Source organism: Hipposideros armiger, unplaced genomic scaffold (genome assembly GCF_001890085.2).
Source record: "Hipposideros armiger isolate ML-2016 unplaced genomic scaffold, ASM189008v1 scaffold_422, whole genome shotgun sequence".
Taxonomy (NCBI): Eukaryota; Metazoa; Chordata; class Mammalia; order Chiroptera; family Hipposideridae; genus Hipposideros; species Hipposideros armiger.
The window spans coordinates 22,110-35,811 of NW_017731772.1; the positions used below are offsets into that span (position 1 = coordinate 22,110).

General features: G+C 34.6%; 1 protein-coding gene across 1 annotated transcript in view; it reads right to left on the reverse strand.

The window, feature by feature from the left end:
* Positions 1–13,702, reverse strand: part of LOC109394389 (coiled-coil domain-containing protein 171-like) — a gene marked incomplete at its 3' end in the record, with an annotated part of 77,214 nt that overhangs the window by 17,356 nt on the left and 46,156 nt on the right. The window contains exon 7 of the mRNA XM_019664408.1: positions 11,881–12,027. Within this exon, the coding sequence (XP_019519953.1) occupies positions 11,881–12,027 (147 nt within the window). The remainder of the gene's footprint in view (positions 1–11,880; positions 12,028–13,702) is intronic.

Below are 13,702 nucleotides of genomic sequence, written 5' to 3' on the forward strand. Positions count from 1 at the left end.
AGTAGGAGAAAACTGCAGGGGAAAAAAAAAAAACTAAACAAAATGGAGGCAAGCAACCTACCAAATACACAATTCAAAACAATGGTTATAAGGGTGCTCAAGGAACTTAGTGGGAACTTCAACAGAGAGATAGCAAACATAAAAAAGGACACAGAGACCATAAAAAAGAACCAATCAGAAGTGAAGAATACAATAATGGAAATGAAGAATGCACTAGAAGGAATTGTCAGCAGACTACATGAAGCAGAGGACTGAATCAGCGATTTGGAAGACAAAGTAGCAGAAAACACCTAATCAGAACAGCAACAAGAAAAAAAAATGAGGATAGTTTAAGAGACCTTTGGGACAATATCAAGAGTAACAACATTTGCATCATAGAGGTACCAGAAGGAGAAAAGAGAAAGCAAGAGATTGAAAACCTATTTGAAGAAATAATGACTGAAAACTTTCCTCACCTGCTGAAGGAAATAGATATACAAGTCCAGGAGGCACAAACAAGAAGAACACAAACAGGCCCACACCAAGACACATCATAATTAGAAAGGCAAGTATTAAAGACAAAGAGAGAATCCTAAAAGTAGCAAAAGAATGGCAACTAGTAACTTATAAGGGAGGTGCCATAAGATTGTCAGCAGGTTTCTCAACAGAAACATTGCAGGCCAGAAGAGATTGGCACAAAATATTCAATGTGATGAAAAGCAAGGACCTACAACCAAGATTACTCTACCCAGCAAAGCTATCATTTAGAATCGAAGGACAGATAAAGAGTTTCCCAGACAAGAAAAAGCTAAAAGAGTTTATCAACACCAAACCAGTATCACAAGGAATGTTAGAGGGACTTCTTTAAGATGGGGGGAGAAAAGATCAAAATTATGAATAAAATGGCAATAGCTACATGTCTATCAACAAGTATTTTCAATGTAAATGCATTCAATGCTCCACTCAAAAGATACAGGAGGGCTGAATGGATAAGAAAGCAAAACCCTTAATACACTGCCTACAAGAGACTCACTTCAGATCGAAAGACACACACAGATGGAAAGTAAAGGGATGGAAAAAGATATTTCATGAAAATGGAAACAAAAAAGCTGTAGCAATACTTAACACCAAACAAAATAGACTTTAAAACACAGGCTATAACAAGACAAAAAAAGGACCCAGTAATCCCACTTCAGGCTATTTATCTGAAGAAACCCAAATGCTACTTCAGGGAGACATGTGCATCCATATATTTATTGCAGCATTGTTTACAATGCCCAAGATGTGGAGGCAGCCTGGGTGTCTGTCAGTGGAAGAATGGATAAAGAGGAGGTGGTACATATATACAATGGAATATTGCTCGGCCATGGAAGGAAATGGGTTCTTGCCATCTGTGGCAGCATGAATGGACCTAGAGGGTGTTGTGCTGAGTGGAGAATGTCAGACAGAGAAAGACAGATGCAATGTGATTTTGCTTATATGTGGACTCTAAAGAACAAAATAAACAAACAAAACAGAAACAAACTCATAGATACAGAAGACATTTTAATGTTTGCCAGATGGGAGGGGGATTGGGACTGAGTGAAAAAGGTGAAAGGGATTAAGAAGTACAAATTGGTTGTTATATAGTAATCATGGGGATGTAGGGTATAGCATAAGGAATATAGTCAATAATATTCTAATAACTATGTATAGTGTCAGATGAACACTAAATTTGTTGGGGTGATAGATGGGAGAGGGCTGGGGGCTGAGTGAAAAAGATAAAGGGATTAAGAAGTAGAAACTGGTAGTTACAAAATAGTCAGGGGATGTAAAGTAAAGCATAGGGAATATAGTCAATAATATGGTCATAACTATGTATAGTGCCAGGTGGGTACTAGACTAGTCAGGTCAATCATTTCTTAAATTATGAAAATGTCTGACCACTATGCTCTATGCCAGAAATTAATAAAAGATAATGTTGAATGTCAACTGTAATTTAAAAAATTTTAAAGGGGAGAAAAGGTAAAGGGGAATAAGAGGTCCAAATTTCCAGGTATAAAACAAATAAGTCATGGAATGGAATGTACAGCATGGGGAATATAGTCAATAATATTGTGATAGTGTTGTACAGTGTCAGATGGTTGCTGGACTTATGGTGATCAATTCTTTAGGTATATAAATGTTGAATAACTATGGTGTACACCTGAAACTAACATAATATTTTATGTTAGCTATATTTTAATAAAAATCATAAAAGAAAAAAAGAAAAAACACAAAGAGATACATCTTCATGCCCGCTAGGATGACTATGATTTTAAAAATGGAAAATAACAAGTATTGGTGAGGATGTAGAGAAATTGGAAACTTCATACATTATTGGTGGCAATGTAAAATGGTGCCATCACTATGGAAAACAGTTTGACAATTCCTCAAAAAGTTAAACAGTTACCATACGATCCAGCAACTCCACTCCTGGGCATATACCAAAGAGAAATAAAAACATGTTTAAACAAAAACATATGCATAAATGTTCATATAGCATTTCTCATAATAGCGAAAGGTGGAAACACCCAAGTGTCCATCATGAATGGATAAACGAAATGTGGTATATCCACACAATGGAATATTATTCAGCCATAAAAAGCAATTAAGTGCCAATACAAGCTGCAACATAGATGAACCTTGAAAATATATGTTAAGTGAAAGAAACCAGACAAAAAGGACCACATATTGGATGACTTCATTTATATGAAATGTCTAGAATGGGCAAATCTATACAGATACGCAGTGTCTTAGCCAATCTCTAGGGGCAGAGGGAGAAATGAGCAGTGACTGCTAATGAACACGAAGTTTTCTGTTGGGATGATGAGATCATTTTGGAATTAGATAGTGGTCATGTTGCACAATTTGGGGTGTATACTAAAAACCACTGAATTGTATACTCTAAAGCGGTGAATTTTATGATATGTGATGTATATCTCAATTAAAAAATCAAAAGAATCCCAGAGTGTAAGAACTACTGTCAAAGAAGTGACAGCCTAAGACAAGCTTCTTGATTTTTGAAAAAAAGAGATCCCTCTAAATGCTGACTTTGAATCCTTCAAACAAGGGATCCTCATTGGGTGTAGGTATAAAGCATGGTGCATGCTATAGAGAGAAATCCTTACGTTTAGCCAGATTAACATGAGCATTACCCTAGGTAGGCACAATACTACTTTAAAGAAAAATTTTCTATGTAGACCCCATAAGATGAAGTTCCTGTCCTTAAAGAATTAAAGTTGAGGGGCAGCCAGTTAGCTCAGTGGTTAGAGTGCAGGCTCATAACACCAAGGTTGCCAGTTCGATCCCCACATGAGCCAAGGAGCTGCACCCTCCACAACTAGATTGAAACAACTACTTGATTTGGAGCTGATGGGTCCTGGAAAAACATACTGTTCCCCAACATAATTTAAAAAAAAAAAAAAGAATTAAAGTTGATTTTCTCAGTATTCAGTATGCTCATTTTAGATTCTATAAGTCAGAAGTCTTATCAGTCACAAGGAAATAACCCACAGACATTGAGATAAATGATTAGAACAAGTAAAAAACTAATAAAGGGCAGAGAGAGGGAAGAAACCAGTCAAACAATGCTAATATATTAATATTATATTAATATAATAAAATATATTATTTTGAATTTCAAAGAGCATATGCATTAAGTTTCTCTATCAAAATAGTCTTATATTTTATTAAAATACAGACTGTTCAGTGATTCTATGATAAAAGAATCAACGATTCAGTCTTGTTTTCATTCCTTATGTATATGTTATGTCATATTAATTAATTATATGATTTTCACTCCAAAAATCAAGAAGACGTTGGCTTGAAATAATAAACCAAAGAGCATATCTTTATTTTCATACTTTCATACTTTGAATGAAATGTCCAGAAGAAAACAAATTTATAAATTGTTTATTATTATTAAACCTATTAATTAATCAGTAAGGACAGGAAAAAATATCTTCAAATCACTAAATAACTCCTTCGAAGAGTGGGCTTTGTTGACAGACATTATTAAATTAAAGCCCTTCTAATAAATATATTTTTTAATTTACTCAGGTGAATTAATTCTTATATCCAGCAGAGGGTGGTAGAGGAACATTAAGATGCTATTCACAAAATTTTTTCCAATAATACTGCCTAAGAGAACTAGTACAATAATCACTAACTGTCTCATTAGTATCCAATCCTAACGTAGTCAACAAAGCAGGGAAAGAAGGCAAAATATAATTCAAATTAAAATACAAAATCCAACACAAATTCATATATACAAGTCAATTTAACTATACAGGTTTGTCTGTAATAAAAGTAAATATTACAGGGCTGGCCGAGTGGCACGCTGGTTAGGAGCTGGCTTGGGATATCAGCTCTGAGCAGCAGGGCCCTGGTTCAGATCCCACATGAGGGCCAGTGACACTGCCCTCTATAGCTAAGATGGTGAACAATAGCTTGACCTGGAGCTGGGCTGCTGTGAGTCGCTGGTGACAGCGTAGGCTGCAGCCCCTGCTGCAGTGGGCTGCTGTTAGCCTCCATGAGCGGTCGTCCAGAACCCGGCGACCAATCTGCCTCACCCGGGAAGAGTGCAATGATAATACCTACATGGGCCAGTGAAGCAACGTCCTCCACGACTAGACTGAAGAACAAAAGGACAGCAACTTGTCTGTTTCCCTCCCCTGATTCCCCAACGCTGTTCCCTTCCACCAATAAAAAAAATTTTTAAATTAAAAATAAGTATGTATTACATTATACTTTGTCTATTCCCTAACACTAGGCACAGCAGCGCTTTTTATGTAACACAAAATGGTCACATATTTTATCATTTATTAGCTGGTTGTCATGTCCTTTCCTACTGCAATATACTGCCAAGAGATTTTTATTTCAGGAAATACTGTATGTTCACCATACCTAATTTATTTTATTTTATGACATACCTCATTAGATCATATTAAGCCCAATTAGATAATCTACTCCACTTAAGAAAAGTGAGTGTTCATCTTTGAAAAAAGATAACATAGAGACTGATGTCTACTGTCCAGCCCTCCGGTACATGTTTTGTCATAACACAGAGCATCAGCGGCAGGCTCCAATCAGCAGCAGAATCAACCAAACACATTGAGACATTTGTTCTCCACACCACATTTGCTCCCACGGTTTCCATGGGCCTATTCCAAAAGTTTTGAAAACACATGTATACCATGAATTGGCTAAAAGAGTGGGCAAAAAATAGTTCCTACTACATACTTTCTCCTCAAATAGAATATACCCAGTCCAGCGGATATATGTGAATTTAAAGGACTTGGTCAAGCAGTAAAACTGATACACAAAATTTAGCCCACTAAAATGGACATCAAAAAAAATAGGGAAGGACATATCACACAAGTACAAACTAGTTAGGGATTTCTCAGGAGTGTGTTATAAAGCACTACTTCCAAACAGTTACACAAAATTTACCCCAGAACACCAACAGCCTCTAGGGGACACGTCTTATATCTCTGCATGGATTACCATTCATTTGCAACTGTTTTATTAATAGCCAAATCATACTTGTTTTCCAGAATCTTCTAAGATGATTTTACATAAACAGGCTCATTTAAGGTGGTCCTCACTCTAAAATTACACAGCAGTTTCAAGAAAGAGCTGAATGTACAAATATTCAGAGTTCTATGTGTCTTATCATTTTAACCATGGTGAAATGCAGCTTGAAGAGAGAAACCTCAAAATTAGTCACTGAGAAATGCAACAGTTTCAGAGTTTCAGAATGGACATATGAAGGCAGCAGGATGACTACATGAGTAAATTGGAGAATACTTTCTTTTTTCATTCACAACGAATGAATAATGAAGCATACCATTCAGATTATAAAACAGTTTAAGGGGGGGGCAGAGATTCTATTACTTTTAGGTATAATAAAAGAAACCACAGATAATAAAACAGGAAATTTCAGGAACAGAATCTGTAAACCACAAATTCTGATTAGCATGGTAATAAATTAATTTAGCATCTTTAAAAATCATCTCGGGGGCCAGACGAGTGGTGCAATGGTTAAGAATTGGCTTGGGATGCCAGCTCTGAGCAGCAGGACCCCAGATCGGATCCCACATGAGGGTCAGTGACGTTGCGCCCTCTACAGCTAAGATGGTGAACAACAGCTCGATCTGGAGCTGGGCTGCTGTGAGTCGCTGGCAATGGCATAGATTGCAGTGGGACTGGCCGGCAGCTGTCGTGAGCTTTCGTGAGCTGCCGTGAGCCACCCTGAGCTGCCGTGAGTAGCCATCCAATGGCTGGCGAGCAGCTGCCTTACCCGGGAAGAGAGCAATGATAATACCAACATGGGCCAGTGAAGCGACGTCCTCCACAACTAGACTGAAGAATAAAATGACAGCAACTTGTCTGTTCCCCTCCCCCAATTCCCCAATAAAATCTTTAAAAAAAAAATCATCTTTACCTTTTCTGGCAACAAAAAAATTCAGCATTTAACAAATTTTTTAATGAAGTTGCAATTTGAAAATCCAGTATGAACATAAATACAGAAATGTATAATACATATAAGCCCAGTTATATAACCCAGGTGATTTCATCATTTACCTACTTTATAGTTAGTAATCAACACAAATAGGAGTTTAAAAATAATTCCCACAAATACCTGATGCTTTTAAAAAGATGACTCATAGGAGGTTGCCTTCATGGACAATATGAAAAGTGAAATTAATTTTTCTTTTCCTTTTTCACTTGAGTGTAGTATATGTGTAGAGGAAAAAAGCTACATTCTATCCTTCATGTTACTATAATATAGAATATGACTGACAGAAGCAATTCAGAATTTATTTGCAAAGACTGTTCTCTCTACGCTGTAATCTTCGCAAGATTCTTCAGTTCTCTCAGAATTAGGTTTGCATCTTCTCTTTTTTCTTATTGAGTTAAGCTTATTTCCCATGATAAAAAAATTTTTTTAAAACTCCCTAGTTGTAAGGATGTTTATAAAAGCCATGGATATTTCTTTTTCTAGTTCGCTTTTCCCTTGGTTCCGTAGTATCCAGCACCAAATTTATAAAATTGAATTGGGAGTTTGTTTGCTTTTTTAATCTAAGAAAACATTGATCCACTTTAAGATGATTAAGCCACACAACTGTATACAGTTTATCAGGTTTATAAAAAAAAAAATATATATATATATATATATAGACATCTTTTGCCTGGGCACATAAAGAAATCACTTTTTCATGAAATGCAACTATTAAAAAGCTTCATTTAAAACATTTATTAGACTAAATGTCTATCGTTATTAGTTGCTTTCGTCTGATATTACTGACATTAAATAATCTGTTCTAGTAAATTAAAATTTTAATGATTTTCCTCTTTATTATCGCATCTTATATTAATCTTTTTTTTAAATACCACTGACAATTACTTAAGTATCTAGAATTACTAGTAGTTAATGTCTCCAAAATTGAACATAAAACTAGCAAAAATGCTCTGCAGACATTTAACTTCTCCTTCATTGTGTCATCATCTGGTCAAATGGCCAATACAAAATACATTAATTTAAATATAAAGCCAAATTTTTAAAGATGTCTAAAAATGAAGAATCGGAAATAAGTCAAAAGATTATACTTGTCCACTTATAAAATACTTGCAAATAGAATAAAAATAGAAACTATCTGGACTAGCTCCCCAAAGCTACAAATTCTCCAAAACCAGAGACCTGGTATTATCAATAGTATTTACAGAATAGCTAACACACACACACACACACACACACACACAGTAAAACTAGTGTTAAAACAATTTTATATTTACAAAATCAATCAATAAAAAATAAATTGAGACAAGTAAATATTTTACAAGAAAAAAATCAATACTGAGTTATCCAAAAACAAATCCTAAAGTTTAGGCATTAGACATTTCCTCAAATGGGTCAAAACTGGCTTACCAAGAAGTTTAGCAATAACAACAACAACAAAAAAAACCAGTTATCTAGTATTTTTCACACCTATAAGGCAATTAAAATGTTTTTAGTGATAATCATAGGGTTTTACAGCATCCTAACGTGACTTCAAATGATTTTTTTAAATTCTAAATATATTCAGATCTTTAACTCTATTCTTTTGAACAGGCCATCCACAAACCACATATTAAAAATGATGATGTAAAATATGATGATACATTCCTGAATTTATTGGCCTGAAAAAATGTTCAGCACAAATGACAAATAAGCTAAAAATATTTAGAATATAATATCATTTTTATTTGTTCTCTAACCCTACATAAAATTAGGCCATGGGTGGTAAACATGTGAATAATTTTATCTTTGCCAAGTTCATATTATTATTGAAAGTTTTTATACACCCCACACCCAGATTCCCCTATTATTAACATCTTACATTCATGTGGTACAAATAACCCACTAAAAATGGACAATAGATCTGAAGAGATATTTGTCCAACAATATACAAATGATCAATAAGCATATGAAATGATATTCAAAATCATCAGTTACTAAAGAGATGCAAACCAAAACCACAATGAGATACTATTATATACCCAACTAGAGTGCCCATAATAAAAAGGACAAATAACAAGTGTTGGTGAGGATCTGGAGAAATTGGAACTTTCATACGTTGCTGAGAGGAATATAAAATGGTGCCACCACTGTGCAAAATAGTCTGACAGTTCCTCAAAAAGTTAAACAAAGAGTCTCCAATGTGATGCAATAATTCCACCTGTAGGTGTATACACAAGAGAACAAAAAACATGTCCACACAAAAACTTGTATACAAATGTTCATAGAGGGATTATTCATAATAGCCAAAAGGTGGAAACACAAATGTCCATCAACTGATGAATGGGCAAACAAAATGTGGCATACAATACAATGAAATCTTATTCAGTAATAAAAAGGAATGAAATACTGATACATGATACAGTATAGATGAATCCCAAAATCATCACACTAAGTGAAAAAAGTCAAACACAAAAGACCACATATTGCAGGATTCCATTAATATGAAATATCCAGAACAGGCAAATCTATAAAGGCAGAAAGTAGGTTAATGGTTGCGTAGGGCTGAGAGAGAGGGGAATAAGAGAGTCATGGCTAATGGATATGGAACTTCTTATTGAGGCGATGCGAACATTCTAAAATTGATTGTGGTGATGGTTGCACAACTCTGTGAATGTACTAAAGACCAATGAATTGCACACTATAAATAAGAAAACAAGTAAATATCTCTAAGTTTTTTTTAAATGTCATCAGTATAAGAAACTTAACCTCCAGGCATCCATCTGCACCCCAAGTAGCCAAACAATACCCCTCCCTAACCATTACACAAACAGGAGGTTTATTATGTGGGGAATGGGAATCTGAACCCAAGTCTGGATATAGGGAATACACAGAGAGGGGGCAGAGAGAGGGGTACACAAGACTGAAATCAGGGGAAAGTCTGCATACTGAACAGTATGACACCCAGATTCTTCCGCCATGTTCTTCCGTTTTATAACCACCAAAAAGGAAACTAGCAGGCAACTCTTTGCAGAAACTAAATAAACACAGAGAAAAGACCTACACAGATTGTAACATTTTAAAATTTCCCAGTGAATTATTCGGCACATTCCTATCATCCTACAGTTAGGCTTCCCTAAGACTAATACCCACAAATTCAACTACCTACTCAATAGCTCCACCTGTATGTCAAACAGGCACGTCAAATATAACAATTAAAACAAAACATTCCTGATCTCTCCAAATCTACTCCACTTGAATTCTTTGCCAGTTGAGTATATGGCAAAGCCATTCATTGTATGCTCAGAGATACAGAGACATAGAAATAGAGATATATTTACCTTTTGCTGTAAATATTTTTCTTATTTGGTTATTCGTCTTTTTGTTTTATTTAAAATAGGGTTTCACTTACAATGACTTTAATTTTTCGTAGTCAAAGCTATAAATCTATTCCTTTGTAATTTTATTTACTGCTTTTATGATCAGTAGTAAATCACACTATACTCAGAGAACAAAAAAAAATTAATCTAAATTTTCTTCTTAGTTCATCATTTTTAATATTTCACTCTTTTTAATCCAACTGGAATTTATTTTAGAATATAATGTAAGATACAAATCAAATTTTATTTTGTCCCAAACAGTTAATCCAATTATTTCAATACAATTCACTGAATAACCTTTCCTATCCTCACTGATTTAAAATTATATACTAAATTTTTATAAATATTTTGTAAGTCTACTACTAGTCTTTCAATTCTGTTCCACTGAAAGTCTGGCCTTAGAGTTATTATACTTTTTGGTCACCCAACAATCTTTTTCCCTTCTTTGGTACCAGCATCCTGATTTTATGAGAAACTCTTTTGGGAGCTTTAATTTAGTAGAATGGAAAATGATTTATTTGGGGAAAATTACTTCTTTCAATCAAATGTTCTCTTCCTGGGATTTGAATCCTGAATAAAGCTACGAAAAGAATGAAAATTATTGATAACAATTCATCCCAACTTCATCCATCATTTCCACTCCCAAGACCCCTAGAGATGCTCTGGGATTCACATGCTTTCAGAGTCTGATTCCTCAGCATTCCTTCTGATTCTGTGAATAGGATTTCCATATTCTTCCACTGAATTCCCTTTTTAAGTTAACCAAAGTTGGTTTCTGTTGCATACAACCAAAAACCACAAATGATACATTACTGACGATTTACAGTACATATTCACTTCTAGTATAAGACCCCATTCATAATTCTTATAAAAATTTTCATATTCTCATTGGGCTCTTCAGGTTTTCCACATGAATTTTAGAATCTGTCTTTCCAAAATAATTCCATTGAATTTTTTACTGGAACTGCTTTAACCCATATAATTCATAATGTAATCTAGGGAGGATTCACGTTTTTACAATGTTAAGTGTTCCCAAAATGTCTCACCATCTTCTTTTAAGACTCTCAGTTAAATTTCATAATTTTTTATGTATTTGTTGTTAATGGTATTTCTATTTTTATCACTGTGGTGGAAACTTTTTAAATATTTTATTCTCTTATTGTTGCCGGTATGTAAGATTGTAAATATAATTGTTATATATTATTTTCTTCCTGGACTCCTATTACTAGTGTCAATAATTTCAAAGTTGATTTTCTTGATTATACAGGGTTATAAGCATATCATCTGAAAATAATAAGAATCATATTTCTTTCTTTCCAAAAATTATAATTCTTATTGCTGCTCTGGCCTTTATTTATTTCTTTGGCTAAAATTCCCAAAACAATGTTAAATGATAGCAGTGAGTTTAACAAGAGTACTTCTCGCATTTTATCATTAAATATTTTTTATAAATGTTTATTTACCTAATAACAATTATAAGTTATATGTAAGACGAACTTATTTATCTAATATTTCATTTCCCACAAAGCAAAAGGAAATTTTTAAAGGAAGAATTAAGTAAATTTCATTTCTCTCAAGATTAGAATATTATACACTCATAAAATCATATTTTTCATTTGTAAACTGATGCTCCTTTCCCATCTCCTCTTACCTTTAAAGCATTCCACAAAATCATGCAGCTAGTATATGATTCAAATTACCAAATTAGAATGTAATATTATATATACAAAATCTTTTCCTGTACTGCTTCCTCAACATTAGAGTGTAAACAATCACCCTCAAACTTTCCAAATATTCCATGAGAATTGTTAAAAATTGATTTTTAAAATTAGGGGCAAAATATAATTTACTCAGATACAAAAGTTTTCAAAGGAGCCAAATATTCAATATAAATAAATGTCAAAAATTAGTTTTATTTTTTATTGCATGACAAAACTTTCTCTGACCTTAAATTATTGACTGGTTAACATACATAAGTTATAAAAGAATGAGAAAATGTACCTCAAATTCTTTTCTAAGATGTTCCTCTCGCTGAGTGCTAAATTCAAGTTCACTTGTTTGTCTCCGTAAAAGGTCAGAGCACTCCATGTGTTCAGCTTCTAATTTTTCTACTTTCTTGTGCATATTTTGTACAGCACTGTCTTGCTCCTGGAAAATAATTCATTTTTGCATCAATAAAGTTTGTAAGCCAACAATGACTAAAATTTATTCTATAGGAGACAGTAGATAAATAAATCTGTGCTTCAACCAAAATAATAGGTTAATTTATATAGGGAAGAGAGACTTAGAAATTTTCCAGCAATGTTTCAGAATATACATGTATTTAAGAGGCACTACTAGATGGCCGGCCAAGTGGCTTGTTGGTTAAGAGTTGGCTTGGGAGCGCAAGCTCTGAGCAGCAGGGCTGCCGGTTCGGATCCCACATGGGCAAGTGGTGCTGCACCCTCTGCAGATGGGATTGTGAACAACAGCTCGACCTGGAGCTGGGCTGCCGTGAGTCGCCAGCAATGGCATAGGCTGCAGTGGGCTGCAATGGGCTGCAGTAAGCTACTGTGAGTGGCCAGCAGCCAGCGTGAGCAGCCGTGAGCCACCGCGAGCAGCTGTCCAAGGTCTGGCAACCGATCTGCCTCAGCCGGGAAGAACGCAATGATCACAATACCAACATGGGCCGGTGAAGCGACGTCCTCCACAGCTAGACTGAGGAACAAAAGGACAGTGGCTTGTGTGTTCCCCTTCCCTGATTCCCCAACGCTGTTCCCTCCCCCAATTCCCCAATAAAATAAAATAAATCTAGCAGTAGTTTAATAAGCAAAAAAGATTTGGTTTAAAAAAAAAAAAAAGACGTACTACTAGAGTTTTACAATTTAAAAAATCTGATTAATATATATTACAATTCAAATGTGCACAGCTTACTTACCATAATGTTATGCTAGTTCATTGACCTCTGAGGGTATTTACGTAATACTATAGTTCAACTGCCATATATAATGTTTTCCCCTCTCATGAAAGTTTTAAAGTATTTAGTAATACAAAATATATATTGCTCCTTTGTGTGATAAGGGGTGGTTGGCTTGAATGCCTAATAATGACCCTTGAGCGATTTTTATGTGAGCTCATGATAATTTAACTATGCTTATAGCTCTCAAAGTTGCATCCACTAGATGGCTGTGTTTCATTTTCTCTTCAGTTTTTAAGTCTTGAAATCTTTTCTGTACTATTGAAAGAAAAAATAATATCAAGTAGTGTTCTACTTAAATCTCTCAATCTCCTTTTCCAACTAAACTCAGAAATCAGAGTTGAATTTATGAAAGTTCAAACATAAAGTTAATGCACATATCAAAGGTATTTTCCCCATTAAATAACCTATATTCATCACTCTAACTTAAGATCTTTGACAAAGCCCTCTTTCCCACTTTTGCCTCATCAGCACAATCTTTTTTCTGGAACACATATATTTATACAAGTATCCCTAGCCATTCAATAGGTATCATTGGAATCTGAGTGAGAAATGTTCTAAGCACCAAATATAATTCCCTATAAAAAGATTCCAGTTTGGAAAGTACCCAGCAAGTATAGTCCACAATCAAAGGATGAAGAACAAAATTTAATTCCTCTCTCCACACTCCCTCATTCACAAGATTACCAATATTCTACAGCTGACTACATGTGCACTCATAAGAATTATTTTCTTCAGGTAAGAAACTTCTTAATATACAGAAGCTCATCTACTTAACACATTTTCATTCTGCAAACAATCACAGATAAAAGCAAAGCTGGATAGTAGAGCAAAAGTGCGCCAACATTGCCTACAGCCAGCAGATAG